This window comes from Triturus cristatus, chromosome 6, assembly GCF_964204655.1.
Source record: "Triturus cristatus chromosome 6, aTriCri1.1, whole genome shotgun sequence".
NCBI classification, from domain to species: Eukaryota; Metazoa; Chordata; class Amphibia; order Caudata; family Salamandridae; genus Triturus; species Triturus cristatus.
In genome coordinates this window covers 120,794,526-120,814,748 of record NC_140589.1, presented here as the reverse complement: position 1 = coordinate 120,814,748, position 20,223 = coordinate 120,794,526, and the positions used below count along the sequence as shown (strand labels likewise).

General features: G+C 43.6%; 1 protein-coding gene across 1 annotated transcript in view; it reads left to right on the top strand.

Moving 5' to 3' along the window:
* LOC146816492 (uncharacterized) overlaps window positions 1–17,777 on the top strand; it is a 401,972-nt gene extending 384,195 nt beyond the window's left edge. Inside the window, exons 16-17 of the mRNA XM_085609516.1 lie at window positions 11,801–11,905; window positions 15,574–17,777. Of these exons, the coding sequence (XP_085465642.1) occupies window positions 11,801–11,905; window positions 15,574–17,270 (1,802 nt within the window). The 3' untranslated portion in view covers window positions 17,271–17,777. The remainder of the gene's footprint in view (window positions 1–11,800; window positions 11,906–15,573) is intronic.
* The last annotated feature ends 2,446 nt before the right edge of the window (window positions 17,778–20,223 follow it).

The following is a 20,223-nucleotide window of genomic DNA, read 5'->3' as shown; positions in this document are numbered from 1 at the left end:
GACCTGAAGTTTCAGTGGGCCCAGCATCACGGCAACCTGTCCGACCATGTCTTGATCTCGGAGGGCACTGCACAGCAGTTGCAGTGGTGGCTCATGGACCGCGATTGGGTCAAGGGCAAGAGCCTCTCCCTTCCCCAACCGGAGCATGGCGTAGTGACGGATGCGTCCCTCCTGGGATGGGGTGGCCATATGGGAGAGGCGGAGATCAGAGGCCTCTGGTCTCCGGCGGAGTCTCGTCTCCATATCAACCTGTTGGAGTTGAGAGCGATCCGACTTGCACTGAAAGCCTTCCTTCCCTCTGTCAGGGGAAGTGTCGTGCAGGTGTTCACGGACAACACCACCGCCATGTGGTATTGCAACAAACAGGGCGGGGTGGGGTCGTGGACCCTTTGTCAGGAGGCTCTGCGCCTCTGGACGTGGCTGGAACACCAGGGCGTCACCCTAGTGGTTCTACATCTGGCGGGCTCTCTGAACGCCAGAGCAGACGAACTCAGCCGCCGGTGCATGATGGATCACGAATGGCGTCTGAACTCCGAAGTGGCGCAAGGTCTCTTTCAGCAGTGGGGAGAGCCTTGGTTAGATCTATTCGCCACCGAAGAGAACGCGCAATGTCAGCAGTTCTGCGCGTTGGAATTTCCAAGGCGGCACTCGCTCGGCGACGCTTTTCGTCACGAGTGGAGTTGCGGTCTGTTGTACGCCTTTCCGCCTATACCACTTCTGCCCACAGTGCTGAAGAAGATCAGGCACGACCGGGCCCAAGTCATCTTGGTGGCTCCGGATTGGGCACGAAGGTACTGGTATCCCGAGCTACTCAGTATGCTGACCGATCCTCCGATACGTCTGCCCCTTCGGGAGGATCTTCTGTCGCAGCAGCAGGGGACGGTCCTCCACCCGAACCTGTCCAGCCTCCACCTCCATGCGTGGAGATTGAGCGGCGGCAGTTGATGCCATTTGACTTGCCTCCTGAAGTCTGTGATATCATTCTGGCAGCCAGGCGTCCCTCCACAAAGACGGTATACGCCTGCTGGTGGAACAAATTTGTGGCATGGTGCACAGCAAAGGCTGTGGATCCCCTTTCCGCCCCTCTTTCTGAGGTTCTCCTCTTTCTTCTTTCTTTGGCCCGGCAGGGCTCTGCCCTGGGCACTCTGAAAGGTTATCTTGCTGCCATCTCTGCCTTCTTGCGGCTTCCTGATCAGCCTTCTCTTTTCAAGTCCCCTGTAGTTACACGCTTTCTAAAAGGCATTACTCACACGTTCCCTCCTGTCCCTTTTGTAATGCCTCAGTGGGACTTGAATCTTGTCTTGACATTCCTGATGTGCGCTCCCTTTGAGCCTCTTCACAATTGTCCTCTTCGTCTTCTGACTCTTAAGACTGCTTTTCTGGTAGCCATCACCTCGGCTAGACGGGTGAGTGAGCTCCAGGCTTTATCTTCAAAGCCTCCTTTTCTCTCTGTTCATCCGGACAAGGTTGTCCTTCGGCCTCGTCCCTCCTTTCTTCCGAAAGTGGTGACTCCATTTCATCTTGGGCAGTCTGTCACCTTGCCCACCTTCTTTCCTCCTCCGCATCCTTCCTAAGAGGAAGAGAGGCTCCACCGTCTGGACCCAAAACGTGCGCTCTCCTTTTATCTGGACCGCACAAAGCAGTTCCGGGTGGACGACCAACTTTTCGTTGGATACGTGGGTGCTAAGAAGGGTAAAGCTGTGCACAAACGGACCATCTCTCGGTGGGTCGTTTTGTGCATCAAAATTTGTTACTCCTTGGCAAAAAAGGACCCTCCTGTTGGGCTGCGCGCCCATTCTACTCGGGCCACAGCGGCTACTACTGCTTTGGGACGGGGTGTCCCTTTGCAGGACATCTGTCAGGCGGCAACGTGGGCTTCGCTACACACACGTTTGCCAGGCATTATTGCCTTGACAGCCAAGTCCGGAGGGATGGCTTCTTTGGCCGTTCTGTCCTCCAGGACTTTCTGGTGTGATCTTGGTTCGCAGACCCACCACCGGGGATGGTATTGCTTGGGTATCTATTCTAAGGTGAGGAATCTAACTAACGTGTTTCTTTCAGATGAACAAGTTACTTACCTTCGGTAACGATGTATCTGTAAGAAACATTAGTTAGTTAGATTCCTCACCGACCCACCCATCCTCACCGTTCTGCGAACTGACATCTAGGGTTAAGGTTATCCTTTTCAGGCCCCTAGATTTTATTTTTGGCACCAGTGTCGGTCTTTGCATGGCTCTGCGTTCCTGGCGCGGAAAGCTATGTACAAGAACTGACGTCAGCGCGCGAGGGCGGCGTCTAAGTACTCCGACGTCATTCCGGCGCACGACGCCGATGACGGACGCGGAGCCGCAGACGACGCCTAGCGACGCGCAAGGGGTATTGCTGACGAAAAATCTTCCGGATCCAGTCTGAAGCCTGGGGATATTCTAAGGTGAGGAATCTAACTAACGAATGTTTCTTACAGATACATCGTTACCGAAGGTAAGTAACTTGTTCTTCTCTTCCGACCTTTTTTCCCAGTCTCTCTACTCCAGCTGAGAGGGCTCTACATTAGACCTTAAAAGGGTTTTGAAGTTTTATCTTGACAGGTCCAAGCCACTGAGGAAGTCTGATCACCTATTTATTAATTATGGTTCGATCAGAACACGTTTCCTAGCATCAAAGCGATCCATCTGCAGATGGATAGTCTCATGTATCAAATTGGCTTACCAGTTAGCACAGAAGCCTCTTTTGTCCGCTCCCAAAGCTCATTCCACGAGAGGAAAAGCAGCTACCACTGCTTTTCTCAATGATGTACCGCTCTCTGAGTTCTGTAAAGCAGCCACTTGGAGATCAGTGCATACATTTACAAGGCATTACTGTCTTGATTCAGATACTAGAGCGGACACTCAAGTAGGTCAAGCCTCTTTGAGGAATCTGTTCAACAGCTGACTTTTTGGTTGTTGTTAACAGGGTCACTTCGTTTCTCATTTGCCTGCAGGTGGATGATGGGCTTGCTATTCTATTCAGTGCTTATGACTATTGATGAGGATCCCCTGGAAGAGAAAGATAAGTTACTTACCTGTATCCTCATCAAAGTCATAAGCAACCCACCTACCTCCCCAGGCAAATGAGATTATTTGATTGTTAAATATTATCTTGGTGCCCTGATCTTCGGGGTTACGCAAAGAACAACTGACCTAACTGTCACCCCTGAGGCGTGATGGGAAGCTGGGGGTCATGGCTGCCTTAAAGGCATGGTGCCAGTTTTTATGGAAGATTGCTTTCATTTTCTATGTTGGTTTACAATGCAGCCTGCAGGCTAACAATGCCTGCTTTTTTTTTGCAGTTTACTCATAAGATTTACTCATTAAGAACCGAGTTCAAGTGCTTCTTGCCCTCGTGTTTTTCTACATATATTATGTATGGTTGCAAAAGCAGTTTGTGTTTATTACATTGTTTAGCCTCCTATATAAGAGCTGCATTGGTATTAGGAAAAATTATATATGTTTATATATATATATATATATATATATATATATATATATATATATATATATATAGATAGATAGATAGATAGATAGATAGATATATATATTACCTACTGGCGGTCGCCAGTAGGTAGTTATAGTTAGGACCACGTTTCCATAGGAAATCCGCAACATTCTATTTTGAATAACTTTGGCGCCGGTCGACGAATCCTCGCGAATTTTTCAAAATAGGTGGGGCGCTACGCTCCGCTCCTTCCCTGAAAGTCTCGGGGGGATTCGTCAAGCGGGGGCTGAGATAAAAGGGGGGTCCCAAAACGCGTTTTTCCCATGCATTTTTCCATAGGACCTTTAGACAGGGCTACAGCCCGAATGGCTGAACAGAATTACTAGAAATTTGGCAGAGAGGTAGTCCTCAGGTCAAGGAAGTGCCTTTTGTAGGTTTGGTGTAAATCTGTTCAGTAGATTCTGAGAAAATAGCCTTTAAATCAATATATATATCTGAGCCAGCTTACGGTGCGCTTACGGTACGCTTACCGTACGCGTACGGTGGCGTGCGCGAGCGCGATTCTGATTGGCTCTTAGATCTTAGTAAACATTCAAATCGGCCGAAACCAGGAAGCGGCGGCCGCCATTTTCTCTCTCGCACTGAGTGTGATGTTTAAAATCTAAAGCACAAAAACATGTAAAGGGGCTGTTTAGACAGCTCCCACACACATAGCAATGTTGAGGGAGTCCCCAAAGATCCCCCAAGGCCAAAAACGGAATTTTTATTTTTACGCTAATTTCGCCGATTACGCTTACCGTACGCGTACGGTAAAAAATTATAAAAAAAAAAAAATTATCCACACTCTCCCCACCCCGTGTGCAATTGGTGCCCGAAGGGCACCAATTGTGCATGGCTTATTAAAGATGAGTTAAACTAAAATATTTAAAAAAAATAATAATAAAAAAAAAAATTATCCATACTCTCTCCACCCCGTGTGCAAATGGTGCCCGAAGGGCACCATTTGTGCATGGCTTATAACATATACGAAAAATTAAAATATTACCTTTCAAAACGAAGTGCATCATATGTCCTCCATGTGCGCACGGTGCGCGAAGCGCATCGTGCGTACATGGCCCATCTAGCGTAACGTGGGCACCGCGTGCCCACCGTGCGTGCACGGCACTAACTGCGTAAAGTGGGCGCGCGGTGCGCGAAGCGCACCGCGTGTTCACTGTGCGCGCACGGTGCACGAAGCGCACCGTGCGCGCACGGAACGAACTGCGTTAAGTGGGCGTGCACGCCACGAATGGCGTAAAGTAACTTAGCATTTAAAAAACCGTACAAATTCACTGAAAAAACCATAGGTTTCACACACGTTATAGTTAGGAATTAGCATTTAAAAAACCTTGCAAATTCACTGAAAAAACCATAGGTTTCATACATGTTATAGTTAGCGGAAATTTTACTGATAAAAAACCAATGAAATTCCCCCGTTATAGTTAGTGCAGGCAACTATAACTCACGCGACCGCAATCTTCTGCTGATGACATATGTGTCTTTATGAAAAAAAAATATTTGTAATATATGTATAGCTAAAAATGTATGGAAAAAGACATGGGCAAATAAGTGTCTAAATACAGTATTAGCATCAGCAGAGGATTGCGGTCGCGTGAGTTATAGTTGCCTGCACTAACTATAACGGGGGAATTTCATTGGTTTTTTATCAGTAAAATTTCCGCTAACTATAACATGTGTGAAACCTATGGTTTTTTCAGTGAATTTGCAAGGTTTTTTAAATGCTAATTCCTAACTATAACGTGTGTGAAACCTATGGTTTTTTCAGTGAATATAGATATATAGATATATATATATAGTGCTGTGTATATATATATATTCACTTAAAAAACCATAGGTTTCACACATGTTCTAGTTAGCTGGACATTTCACTCGTGAAAAACCAATGGAATTCCCCCGTTATAGTTAGTTCAGATAACTATAACTCGCGCGCCCGCAATCCACTGCTCATGACGTCACATATTTCATCACTCATGACATGGTCAGTGGCATCACTCATGACATCACTGATGACATCATCCTTGTGATAGAGTGGCGGTCGCGCGAGTTATAGTTATCTGAACTAACTATAACGGGGGAATTTCATTGGTTTTTTACAAGTGAAATGTCCAGCTAACTATAACATGTGTGAAACCTATGGTTTTTTAAGTGAATTTGCAAGGTTTTTTAAATGCTAATTCCTAACTATAACGTGTGTGAAACCTATGGTTTTTTAAGTGAATTTGTAAGGTTTTTTAAATGCTAAGTTATGTATGTATTATTATATTTTTTATATATTTATTTTACAATAAACTACCTATGTATATAGTTATAGATTGACTGTATCCTGTAATATGGAATGGCCCGTTTAATATGTTTTTTTTTTTTTTTTAAGGTTTTTCACCGTGCGCGCACCCCGCGAATTTAAAAAAAAAAGTTTTTTTCACCCTTCGGGGTCCTTTAGGGACCCCCTGACAAAGGCTAGGGGGTCAGGAACTCTCTACCCTGCCCCCTTTTCACGTTCTCCACCTTTCTTTTTCATCATCATCAAGATATCTTTATTTCGGCGATTTGCCTTAAAAAGTACAAAGAATAAATATATACACAGACAGACCTGAAACAGAATAAAATAAGTCATAGCAATACATTAGGTGATGATCAGACCCCTTCTTCTATTCCACATTGCTAATAGAAATTTGGAAACTGCAAAAACTATACATTCAGATGTGTCTGTTTTAAGGATTCTAAAAGCATGGCTACATTGCCGAAAACCCATGTTTTTGCAGATAGGCACTATCCAATGTTTCCTTGCTTTTGAGTATGCAGGGCAAAAAAATAATACATGGAGCTCATCCTCTTTATCACAGCTACAGCCAGGGCAGGCCTCAGTAGAGGTAAGTGCCCAACTACTGGTGAAAGCTCTCAGGGGTAAAGTGCCATATCTCCATTGAAGATATAATTTTCTTGATGCAATGGGATAGATAATATCCATAAAATTCTCAAATTGATAAAAATCCTTGACACTTAAAAAAGATTTAGTTAAAACTCCATTCTTAGGAGCAGTCTGTACTCTGTTTAGTTGCTCAGCCACGTAGATCTTAGTAAGCATCTTCCACAAAATCACCTTGCAGCTTGTTTCCGGTTCATACCACATGTCATCTAACCCAAGTTTGATAAACTGGGATTTTATAAACCTAAACCAAGGGATTTTTAGTACACCATTGCTAGCCAAAATTTCCTTCAACTCTAGTCTATAATGCAATAGTTCCGGCGTAGTCCACAACCTGTGCCAGTACCTAAGGGGCTTCAGTGCTAGTTCATCATCGATCGGCCTCAGGTCCAGATCCATCCTTAAAGGATGCAGCGGGGTACTTTGTGGGAGTGATAATAGCTGTCTGATGAACTTATTTTCAAGTTTAGGAAGTTCCAACCCTGTTAAATGCCCCCAAAGTTCCGCTCCATATAAGATTGCTGCCCTAGCCTGGCTCCTATATACTTCAAGCGGGGGTTTAATAGGTTTATATGTAGACGTATTAGAAAACCTAAGAATACCCCCTGCATACTGGGATAGTTTCAGCTGCGTTTTAGCTATTTGTGGAGCCCATGAAAGATTTTCACTTAGAGTTACTCCTAGATAATCAAAGGTTTTTACCCTTTCCAAATTTGATGAATCTAATTTTGGGTTCGGCCGTGTGGAAGGTGAGGGATTAAAAACCATATACTTTGTTTTATTCACATTGATTTCCAGGCCATGACCTCTACAAAAGTCCTCGAAACTGTCGAGCACACGCTGAATTCCCATTGGTGATTTAGAAAGTAGCAGAGTGTCATCCGCGAACATAATCGCTGGCACCCTGCTACCTGCCAAAATTGGGGCATCATTATTAGGGGCACTATTAAGATGGGAAATCACACCATTGACGTATAGGCAGAACAGGGTAGGTGCTAAAACGCACCCCTGCCTCACCCCTCTGCCAATGGGGAACTTGGAAGTTAAAGCCCCATTCTTCCCATGACGCACCATTTCTTTTTCACTGTCACACACCAAACACACAAAATGGCGGCCGACACTTCCTGATTTCGACCGATTCGAATGTTGACTGACATGTAACCACCAATCAGAATTGCGCTCGCGCCCGGTGCGTGCTTATAGATATTTATGTACTTTTAAATGCAATTTCTCAGGAACTACTGAACAGATTGACACCATAGATGCAAAAGGCCCATGCCTGACCTGAGGACTACCTCTTTGCCAAATTTCAAGTAATTCTGTTCAGCCGTTCGGGCTGTACCTTCGACTAAAGGTCCTATGGGAAAATGCATGGGAAAAACGCGTTTTGGGACCCCCCTTTTTTTTCAGCCCCCGCTTGACGAATCACCCCGAGACTTTCAGGGTAGGAGCTGAGCAGAGCGCCCCATTAGTTTTGAAACTTTCGCGAGGATTCGTCAACCGGCGCCAAAGTCATTCAAAATAGAATTTTCAGATTTCCTATGGAAACTCGGTCCTAACTATAACTATCTACTGGCGACTGCCAGTAGATATATATATATATATATATATATATATATATATATATAGGTTTTTCATACATAATTTTTATTTTTTCCGGGGTTCCCGTCATGTGATCAAGGCCCTTCCGGGCTGAAACGCGTCATGGCTGTAAAGGTCGAGGGAACTATTGAATAAATCTTTGCTGGTTTATCTTGTGTTCTGTGCTTCGTTGCTGTCAAACCCTGCTCAAAGCCTACGGAGTTCAAGAAAATATATATATATATATATATATAGGTTTTTCATACATAATTTTTATTATTTCCGGGGTTCCCGCACATGGACGGGAATATTCAGTGCTTATGACTTTGATGAGGATACCCCTGGAAGAGAACTAGGATAACAGGTAAGTAACTTATCCTTCCAAGCTTCCTTTTGACATTGACTCAGTAGAGCCAAAAGTTGAACTAGGTGTACCTGTGGCCATAACATGAACAAATTGTATTTCGGTATGCTAGCTCAGAATCGGTCCATGGGCCTGTTTCTGCTCGAATTGGGCTGTCGGCAGCATCAGCAGCATGTATTAGGAACACACAGAGCAATGGCTTCCCCTTCTTCTTTCTATGGGGCACTGTCTGCAGCTTATGCACACGGTTGTAGATTTTCTAAGTTATTTATGAGCTATACGCAGCCTATCTTTGGTAAAACCTGCATGTAGACGCACTTTGGGCCTGTGTATGGTTGCTTAAGATATTCACGATATAGCCCTGCCCTTTTTTTCTGAGAAGATGAGGCTCCTATATGCATGCCTTTCCTGATATCCCAATATAAAACTAAAAACAGGACTGTTTGGTTCAGTGTCTTATGGGAGGATATTAATTATTAGAGCCGTCCGTATGTTGTCACAGTCTTGATACTTGAAGCTTTCAGAAAGTGAAGCTCCTTCCTTCTCTCAGTAAAGGAGGATGACATCACGGTGATGCCTCTTGCCCATAACGAAGACCCTACTCATAGGTCAGCTGCTCTCTTGCTGGAGACTATACAGTATACCGTAAACAGTGAGGTGAAGCTATATGAAGTGAGCTGTGCCCCCAAAATGGAAGTGTCAATTGGTCCAGGTACCTCAAGGATGGTTGGAAAAAAGGGCTAGTTAATTGGCTTACCATTGCCTGAGTGGGTCATGGGGGAACATCCTTCATAGAAAATTGCCTATACGTAGAGGCTACACTTATTTTTAAATAACTCCTCAATCGGTAGAGGCTGCACTTGGACTTCTTAGACACTAGAGAGCATCAAAGCAGTAAAGGTGCTAAAAAATCCAATGTTTTCTGGTTTCTACTGAAAAACAAATATTATTTGTGGCGGTGTTTAATTGTGGTAATCGGTTTTAACTGAAAACCTTAAGATGATGTATGGCCCTTTTCTTTTGATTTCAGTTCCTGTTAGAGCATATATAGGAAGGCAGTTCAGTATGAAGGATCCTGTGTTTTTCATCACATTTTTCATCTCCATGCTTCTATTCTTGCCCCAGATTGCTTCTTGCAGCTGGAACTTCTTTGGATATCAATCTGGCTCTGTTCTCCTTTCTGTTCCTCCTGGAAGAGTGTGGTGCTTCATATTCTTATAATTTCTAATCTGCATGTTCAATCAAGATTCTTCAATGTACTTGTGACTTTTTTACCACTTACTTGGGACTTTCTTTAGTAGACACTTGACATTTTTGGTGTAAACTGTTTTGTGCAGGGTGGCAGCGTGCCTACTGGAAGAAGTTACCCTTTCTTTGGGCATTGTAGAAGGCAATTTGGCAGCCCGTTCAAGGGTCCAGTTCTTGACACACTGCAGCCCCCCTCTTGCTCATGGTTAGACTGCATTGTCTCCACTTCATATAATACTCTTAGGTGTTTAACAGTGCTTCTAATGTATTTGTCCTCTTTCGCTGAGAAAATGAATGAATGAATAATGGATTTTTAAAAGCGCATGACTACTCTGAGGAGTGTCCCGGCACTGGCAGTGGAGCCCAGGTGCACAGCCCCATACCAGAAGGACTATTTCTCCCCAGAGTAAAAGCCAAGTCTTACGTTTTTTACAGAAGACGGGCTCAGACGGGCTCAGAAACAATCCGTCGCAGCTCACAGGGGAGCTCATTCTAGGCCTTGGCAGTCAGAAAAGAAAAGGCCTTACCACCCCGTTGAATACTTAAAGCGTGCAATAACTAAAAGAGAAGCAGAAAAGGATCACAGCGTTCTGTGGGGAATATACTGAGTGAATCTATCGGCCAAATATCGAGGGCCAGAAGAAAACACTGCTCTTTGGACCATCACTAATGCTTTGAAGGGGATGCGTTTCTGAACAGGCAGCCAATGCAAAGCCTTGAGAGCAGCTGCCATTGAAAAATGCCTAGGTAACCTGGCTTCTGCGCTTTGAACCATCTGCAGGCGCTTCACCTGGGCTTCAGCAGCTCTCATGAACAGAACATTTGAATAGTCGAGATGCGAGCTGATCATGGTATGGATCACTACTTTTCTTGCCTCGAAAGGCTGGAGGGGGAGAAATTTCGTAATGGTGAAGTGCAGCGCAAAGCATTGACCTACTACTGTTGAAATCTGAGCCTTCATAGAAAGGGTATTGTCCAGTTTTACTCCCAGCTTTTTTACCAATAGAGAGGGAGACGGCGGGGCGTGCTGTAGATAGGAACAAAGATCTTCCCACCAGTTGGACAGATGTGACCCGAAAGACATAATTTCAGTCTTCTCTGAATTACATTTCAGTTGGCTGTGCTCCATCCAATCAAAGACGGCACACATGTAGTCGGCAAAAGGGGCTGCGATAGAGGCAGGTGAACCCTGGAAGGCAAAGAGCAGCTGCGTGTCAATGGCGTAAGAAACCATGTACAAGCCGACAACAGACGTCAGAGGGGCCATAAAGATGTTAAAAAGGGTAGGGCTAAGAGAGGAGCCCTGCGGGACCCCTTGATTAATTCTTAACCCCCGAGGAAAAAGGAGCAAGTCAAACCGATTGGCCTCTGTTAGTCAAGAATGACTTGCACCAGTCCCAGACCGGACCCTTTACACCCAAGATGGAAAGACTGTTCAGGAGGATAGAGTGTGGAACGGTGTCAAAGGTGGAAGACAAGTTGAGAAGAATCGAGGACGCATTTTTTCCTGAACCCCACACCCATTGATATGGCCAGATTCTTCTAGTACTGCTGATTCTGTACTATGACCGGGCGAAAACCAGTTTGACTAGGGTGTAGCAAATTCCCAGGCTCCTCTGTAAACATCATATATTACACCATGGTGGTTTAACAGTATCTCCAGAAGTCTGCTTCTCAGAACCTCTTGAGTAGACTCCTCTGATGCCTCTTGGGAAGCACTATATAGCACAACTAACCTAACTGATGCACTGCAACAGTGGTTTCCACATGCTGCCTACCCCAAATTATGGCACATAACTATACATGTGGCTGCGTCTTTTTCCACACTTTCTGCAAAACCTCTTCTTATGTGCAGCAACACTCTTACACATGAGTATTAGATGATTCAATAATGGAGAGAAAAGGATGTAAAAGCATAATTTCTCACTTTATTATCTCACATTTTTGTCTCACATTTTAAGGTTTGTTCTGTGATCTAGCAAATGGGTGGATAGATTCACTGTTTAGGGAACTAGAGTTACAGATCCGTTAACTTTTTCTTCTTCTATTATACATGGTTGAAGTTTTGCTGTTAATGGTGTCAGTCAGTTACCTTGTGTTATATATTTCCGAATAAGGTAACTTGATAATAAAATTCTCTAATTTAGAAATAGAAAATACTGACAAGGTGTCACCTTTCATTAAAGAGGAAGAAGTATGTTTTGTGGACCGGCAGTACTCTACCAGCAGAGAAAATATTTCAGGTTTTAAAGGTGAGCGATTGATTTGTGTCTACTCTATTCTATTACTGACTCTGTTCTTCACAAGACAGTCACAAGACTGTCCATCTGTATAATTGGCTACATCATCACAGGATTTCTAAACTAACTGTACATTGTTTTTTATTTCTTAATCTGTCATTCTGCTCTCCTCTTTCAAATGCTTTTGCATGCTTACAGCCACCATCATGGTCAAAAAGATTTCTCCAAAAGCTTGCTTGTCCGTCCACGTAGTAGAGATTACCTCCTTCACATGCATCTTCATCATTCCTATCCAGCTCCTCATTTTCAGCCTAACAGTAGGTTAAGAAATCCTTTTACTCTCACACTTCTACCTTTTCTGAGCAATGCTTGTCAACTGTTTAGTGTTGTTCACGGAAGAGTCTTTTTTGTTGACTGTTTCCCTAAATCAAATTGACTATTCCAAATAAAAGACATTCTTGTGAACTTTTTTCTTCCTTTACCTTATCCTATATTCCAAAGCTTCAGTTTAACTTCAGCAAACATTTTTCCTCAGATGACATTCACCACATTTCTACCAGTGGAATTTCCATCCATTGAGGACCAACATGTTTTATGCAAAATATACAACTACTTCTCAGGAACTGACACAATTTAATATTGGAGAAGGGACTGGCATGCTTGTCTACCACCAACTTCATTGATGGGTCAAAACTATTCCATTTAGTTAAAAAGTATTTCTTCGTAGCATGTTATCTCTCTGCTTCCTCTTTCAGTAACTTTGAAAGAACTGCACTTTTATGATGGTGACACAATGGCTATGAAACACTGTTTCATAACTAAGAGTGTTTTACTGGCATATGCAGTATTTAATTTGTAAACTTGCATTTTGTCTCAAATACAATTCTAGTACGATTTCAATGCCAGTAGGGCCTTCAGACATGTTTTAGCACTAGTGTGTTGCAGTCATTTGTGACCATGTACAAACAATCTTCATTATTTGTGACTGTTCATTTAATTATCTGTGTTGCTTATTCTCAGTATAAGAATAGAGCTTGATGGTGTGGGGTGCTGAGGACTATATTTTACTGCCTCTATAAACCTTGATTGCATTTGGATACAATCTTCTCTTAGCTGAAAAACCTCTTCAATGTTTGTTAAATTTGTTCATTTAATTTCAGAGCTTTACGCAATGATAAAGTAGCATTCTAAATACTATCTTACAAAGATTAGCAGTGAAGTTATGAGGCAGTCCTACAGTCTGATTGCAACAATTCTATCAGTCCACCAATTCCACTGTCAATAACACTAGCTGTATAAAAGAGTTTTTTGTCATATATGGGATTTGCTTTCCAGATATCAAGGGCTTCAAACTGCTAGTGCTTTTGGCCTCATTTATGTAAACCTTGTTGTAAATTAGACACAAATCCTATTCCTAGAAGTCAAATCTGTGACAATAATCCACTAAACAACAAACCAGGATACTACCCATTCCAAATGCAAAACACCACACTAATGTCAGTTCCAGAGTGCATGAAACGTTTAGTAATTCAGCCATCTTGAAGCTGTTTGCTTTAGCTTCATCTTCGTTGTATACCTTGTCCACTTTTCAAAACATTTATACTTGATAATCTGATGTAAAGAATTTAGGAGATTTAAGAAGGAAGGTATATATGAAAGATGTTATTTGTTTAGTGACAACATCTCTTTTATTCTTGTCTGCTACTCATATTTGTCTAGCTGCTTATCTTCTCATAACTGCAGACTAATATGGTGCACATAAATGGAATAATAGGGTACATATATATGCTGCAGCTGCTTAAGTCCTTACACATTTGCATTACAACAAACAAATGATGGACGGAATGCTGACAATGCAGACATTCTCCCCCAGTCAAGAGATCTGGGTTAAATCCATCGTTCTTTTGCCCACTACGCCACCCCAGTTCAGACATGGCCATATGCAAATCAGTCTTGACCCTGTGCCTCATGGGAACAGTCCAGCCCGAACTGCCAAGCCATGTCTTCCCTGGACCGGAATCAAGCATCCTAGGACCGGTTTCTGGCTATCAGCCGTCATCAGCCAGGATAGCTTGACTCCAGTGGCGTAGTGAGCACGGGTCCCACGTCTGGGAATACCCATCCCACTTAGGGCGAAAAGCGTTACAACAAACAAATGATGGACGGAATGCTGACAATGCAGACATTCTCCCCCAGTCAAGAGATCTGGGTTAAATCCATCGTTCTTTTGCCCACTACGCCACCCCAGTTCAGACATGGCCATATGCAAATCAGTCTTGACCCTGTGCCTCATGGGAACAGTCCAGCCCGAACTGCCAAGCCATGTCTTCCCTGGACCGGAATCAAGCATCCTAGGACCGGTTTCTGGCTATCAGCCGTCATCAGCCAGGATAGCTTGACTCCAGTGGCGTAGTGAGCACGGGTCCCACGTCTGGGAATACCCATCCCACTTAGGGCGAAAAGCGTTACAACAAACAAATGATGGACGGAATGCTGACAATGCAGACATTCTCCCCCAGTCAAGAGATCTGGGTTAAATCCATCGTTCTTTTGCCCACTACGCCACCCCAGTTCAGACATGGCCATATGCAAATCAGTCTTGACCCTGTGCCTCATGGGAACAGTCCAGCCCGAACTGCCAAGCCATGTCTTCCCTGGACCGGAATCAAGCATCCTAGGACCGGTTTCTGGCTATCAGCCGTCATCAGCCAGGATAGCTTGACTCCAGTGGCGTAGTGAGCACGGGTCCCACGTCTGGGAATACCCATCCCACTTAGGGCGAAGTGACTGGGGGAGAATGTCTGCATTGTCAGCATTCCGTCCATCATTTGTTTGTTGTAACGCTTTTCGCCCTAAGTGGGATGGGTATTCCCAGACGTGGGACCCGTGCTCACTACGCCACTGGAGTCAAGCTATCCTGGCTGATGACGGCTGATAGCCAGAAACCGGTCCTAGGATGCTTGATTCCGGTCCAGGGAAGACATGGCTTAGCAGTTCGGGCTGGACTGTTCCCATGAGGCACAGGGTCAAGACTGATTTGCATATGGCCATGTCTAAACTGGGGTGGCGTTGTGGGCAAAAGAACGATGGATTTAACCCAGATCTCTTGACTGGGGGAGAATGTCTGCATTGTCAGCATTCCGTCCATCATTTGTTTGTTGTAACGCTTTTCGCCCTAAGTGGGATGGGTGTTCCCAGACGTGGGACCCGTGCTCACTACGCCACTGGAGTCAAGCTATCCTGGCTGATGACGGCTGATAGCCAGAAACCGGTCCTAGGATGCTTGATTCCGGTCCAGGGAAGACATGGCTTAGCAGTTCGGGCTGGACTGTTCCCATGAGGCACAGGGTCAAGACTGATTTGCATATGGCCATGTCTAAACTGGGGTGGCGTTGTGGGCAAAAGAACGATGGATTTAACCCAGATCTCTTGACTGGGGGAGAATGTCTGCATTGTCAGCATTCCGTCCATCATTTGTTTGTTGTAACCCCTTACACATTTGCAGCTATAAGTTTTAAGATAAGTCATGCGTAATGTTAGAACTAAAATTAGCAAGGTAAGTTGCTCGGTCTCTCTTTGCCTTTTGCTTACAAACCATTATCTTTATAAATCACTGTTAATATCAGTATTAATGAAAATTAATTTGTAAACTTTCTAACTTCAATTATTTTGTTTCACAGTGTTTGATAGATGGAGTTATAATAAAGGATGTGCTGTAAATGCAACCCAACAATTAACGTCCGGAAAATCTGAAACAATGGCCATCTTATCAGAACATAAGAATGGAGATGAATCGAGCAAGCCCAGTGCAATACATGGAAGTTCTACAAGAATACAAGTGTCCTCTCCAGAATATGCAGTTTCCATTGGGAAATCAATACAGTATGGGGAAGAGAAAGTGTATAAAGAACATACAGTATACCTACATTCTAAAGAACAAAAACGATTTTATCGGATTTCCAAACATAACCATTCCAAAGCCAACAAGGAAAGCAAACTATATGCTTGCAGTGAATGTGGAAATAATTTTTATTATCCCTCTGCTCTTATTCAGCATATGCAAAGCCACAATGAGGAAAAACCCCATTCCTGTAGTCAGTGTGGAAAAACATTCACCTTATCTGGAAATTTGAAAAAACACATGTACAGACACACTAGGGAAAAGCTACACACATGTAGTGAATGTGGGAAGCACTTCAGCTGTCTAGGAGGATTACAAAGACATCAGAGAATACACACTGGAGAAAAACCATATCCATGTAGTCAGTGTGGAAAGAGTTTTAATCAGATGTCTAATTTGTCAACACACCAGAAAATCCACATGGGTAATAAGTCATGCACCTGTACTGAATGTGGAAAGAGCTTTCTCTATTTATCAAATCTGGTCAAACACTATGTTAAGCATACAGGAGAGAGACCTCATAAATGCAGTGAATGTGGAAAGAGCTTTGCCCGGTTAGACAGCCTGACTATACACCAGAGAATACATACAGGGGAAAAACCATTCTTCTGCAGGGACTGTGGTAAGAGTTTCCGTCAGCAACCACATCTAATAACGCACCAAAAAATGCATGCTGGAATGAAGCCATACAGGTGTGGTGAATGTGGGAAGAATTTTAGCAGTTTATCATACCTCAGCAAACATCACCTAACACACACTGGAGTGAAACCCTATCGGTGCAGTGAATGTGGAAAACATTTTAATAATTTAGGAACACTGAAAAAACACCTCGAAATACACACTGGTGAGAATCGATGTACATGTAGTGAATGTGGGAAGAGTTTTAGTAGGGTATCCTATTTGAAAGCACACCAGAAATCACACACTGGTAAGAATCCAAATTCATGCAGTGAGTGTGGAAAGAGTTTTAGCAGCCCCAAATCCCTAAGCAACCATATTATGATACACACTGGAGAGAAACACTATGCCTGTCCTGAATGTGGTAAAAATTTCCGCCTACCATCAGGTCTCTCCATTCATCTTACTATACACACAGGAGAGAAACCCTACAAATGTAAAGTGTGTGGAAAGTGTTTTAGACAGAGAGCAAATTTGTTTGAACACAAGCGAATCCACACTGATGAAAGACCACATGCATGTATTGAATGCGGAAAGAGTTTCAGGCGTTCATCAGATCTAATTTTACATAGCAGAATACATACAGGAGAGAAGCCATATTCATGTAGTGAGTGCGGAAAGAGCTTTAACATTTCAAAAAATCTACGTATACACCAGAGAATACATACAGGAGAAAAACCATTTGTATGCAGTGAATGTGGAATGAGATTTAATCATTCAGGGAATATGAAAAAACACAAACTAGCACACCATGAACAGACCAACATGCATGCAGCAAGTAAGTTTATTGGATTGTAACATACAATTGGGATATCTTGGAGAGCGTACTGACATTGACAATCTTCATAGCAGGAATTATTTTCAAGTAATAAAATATGTTGTGAATATTTTTTTAGGAGCAGAACAGTAAAACAAACTAGATATTGGTTTCCCAATACAGTAGTATTGGAGAAATTTTCAATCCTGGCTTCTACTTAATAAGATCTTCACCGGTTAAAAGTAGAAATAATAAAATATTAACTAGTTAATCTAGAGATTAACAAGACTGAAGGTACCTTGTCTAAGGATAGTCCTTGTGTAGTAACATATGTATCCAACAAACATGTACTTGTACTGCTTTGAACCATGGTTTATGTTTGCATGGCCTGGGCGACAAACCTACATAAAACTAGTGAGATGCAGTGTAACAGTTTGTTTGATGGAGTGGTCTGCCATAGGCAGAGGTTGCAATCGGTTTGTTGTACCCACTTGGCAAAAAAAGTTTTTTGTGTTTAAAAGATTAAAAGACTAACATTTGAAATCAAACAGTGCCTTATGTGAGACAATGGGTATTGATGCCATATCTGTGTGTGCTAAAATAATTTGCAGAACATTGAGCAAGGATATGGTTGTAACTGGTCATAAGCTAATATGAGAGCTAGAACTCCTGCATGTGAGTTCCAAAGTCCCAAGCTTCATAGGTGATTATGTCCTATGAGTCACCATGCTTTCTATTTGTTTTTAACTACTTGATTTTATTAATGTACCTTTACAGTTTACAAACATTTATGGCATAACTTGCCAATAGTATAACTTTGCAGCAGTGTTTAATTGGTGAGACGCGTCACTTTCCAGCATTCCACAAGCCTACATGACCATCACAGGAGGGAGGGGCACATGCTTTCAATTGTTGACTCCTCTGGCATTGACTAATTAATCATTAAAAAGAGCTTGCTGGGTTTCAACTTTCTACTTTTTTTTATTTAACACTTTATTTTCCAAATTGCCACATATTCAAAGATACAAAAATGATGGTTCACTGTCATGTACAATATAGTTAAAGTAACAATCGTAGCCGCACATTTGAGTATTACAAGACCAGCAAATCAGTAGGTAACAAAGTGTATTTTGGAGAGCATTAAAATCAAAGTCCCCGCCGTTCATCCAATCCGTCTCCAACCTTCATCCGGTAATTGCTGCCGCTCAAGTCCCCAGAGATTTCACACGTATAAAGCAAAGTAGTTAGTAGGTACGTTGCCACCGTGAGGGGTCCTAGAGGCATGTATAGTTCTATCTAATGGATGAGATCCGTCACCCCACGCCCTCCGGGTCTATACCCCGCTCCGGTTGAGTGCTTGGGGTTTGCTGCAATGCCTCCACATATGACTGATAGGGCCCCCATATGTCTTTAGGGCGAGATGAACTAGGCATAATGCTGGCATAAATCTCGCAGTTGGTATTACAGTATGCCAGGCTGCATAGCCAACCTTGCAGAGTAGAAGCTGACCTGCGGCCCCACAGTATTGCTATTTCTCTTTTGGCCAGCAGCAGTCCGAGGGACGCAAATCGCCTAACTTTTCTAGGGAAGTTAACTGTGTAGACCACTTCCGGTGTAGGGATAAGGGACAAGTTAGACATGGCTCCTAGTGTGCTGTGTACTTGCTCCCAGTAGAACTGCAGCTTGGGACAGGTCCATGTAAGGTGTACAAAATCCGCGTGTGGAGCAGAGCATTTCTGGCAATTATGTGGCCTGGATGGATCTAGTCTGTGTGCTGTGGCCAGAGTAAAATAAATTCAGCACAGGAATTTGAAATGGAGAAGTTTATGCCTACTGTTGAGAGAGACTTCCCTCGTTACTTTGCAACACTTCTCCCACTGCTTATCTGTAATTGAGTGGCCTAAGTCGATTTCCCACGCCTTACGGACCTTGTCATCGTTGGCGCATGCGAGCACATGTTTTATAGAGTTTAGATATTAGATGTGCACCGGCCTCGCTCTCAATGATCAACGTTAACGGTGTGAACGGGTCGGGTTCAATGGGATAGTTAGGCAATGCGGCGCATAGAGCTGAACGGATTCGCCCCAGAATGAAGCTGTCCATAAAGGAGATTGCTTGGAAACGAGTGTCGTCTGAGAGGAGTATAATGCGGAGGCACCAGTGAACCGTCTTAGCTTATCCCACGCCCAACTGGTGGTGGAAACCGTCTGTATGTCGTTAGGGTCTCTGGGTACTCCTTTTGGCAGAACAGTGGACAGCCCTTCCGGCAAAACAAAATCCGCCTCTGGGCTGAGAAATGGGATCCTTCCGTCCGGGTGGAGCCATGCATAGCCATAGCAACATTGGGCCACCAAATAATACAATTGGAGATCCGAGATTCCATATCCCCCCCTGTCGTACGGGAGGGTAAGCACCTGCCAGCGAACGTGCACCCGCCTGCCCCCATACCAATCTGATGAGGTGTGTGGGCAGTGTTAAAAAAAAAAAAAAATGTCCGTAAGGGGTATTGGAATATTGTTAAAAAGATATAAAAAATTTGGGAGCACTACCATCTTAAGTATCGCAACTCTGCCGGCGATTGACAGCGGTAAACGCAGCCATCGCTCCACTTGAGCCTCTAAGGTGCAAACTGCTCGCCCATAATTTATGCTGAGAATCTGGGCAGTGTCTAGATGGATGTGAATGCCCAGATACTTTACCAAGTCTTTGCACCACTCGAGAGGAAATTCGCACTCCCACGGAACTGTACTGGTTGTTAAAGGAAAGATCACCAATTTGTGCCAATTGATGCCTAAGCCGGAGAATCGGCCGAATCGGAGTATTTCTCTAATGAGCGGCTCTAAGTTTACCTGGGGATCTTTGACATAGAGAATAGTGTCCTCTGCATAGAGCGAGACTAGTAATGGGCTAATGTTGAATTGTAATCCTCTCTATAAATGCCTTTCCAGAAAGTGGCGAATTAAAGGATACATAGCCAGGATAAACAAGAGGGGG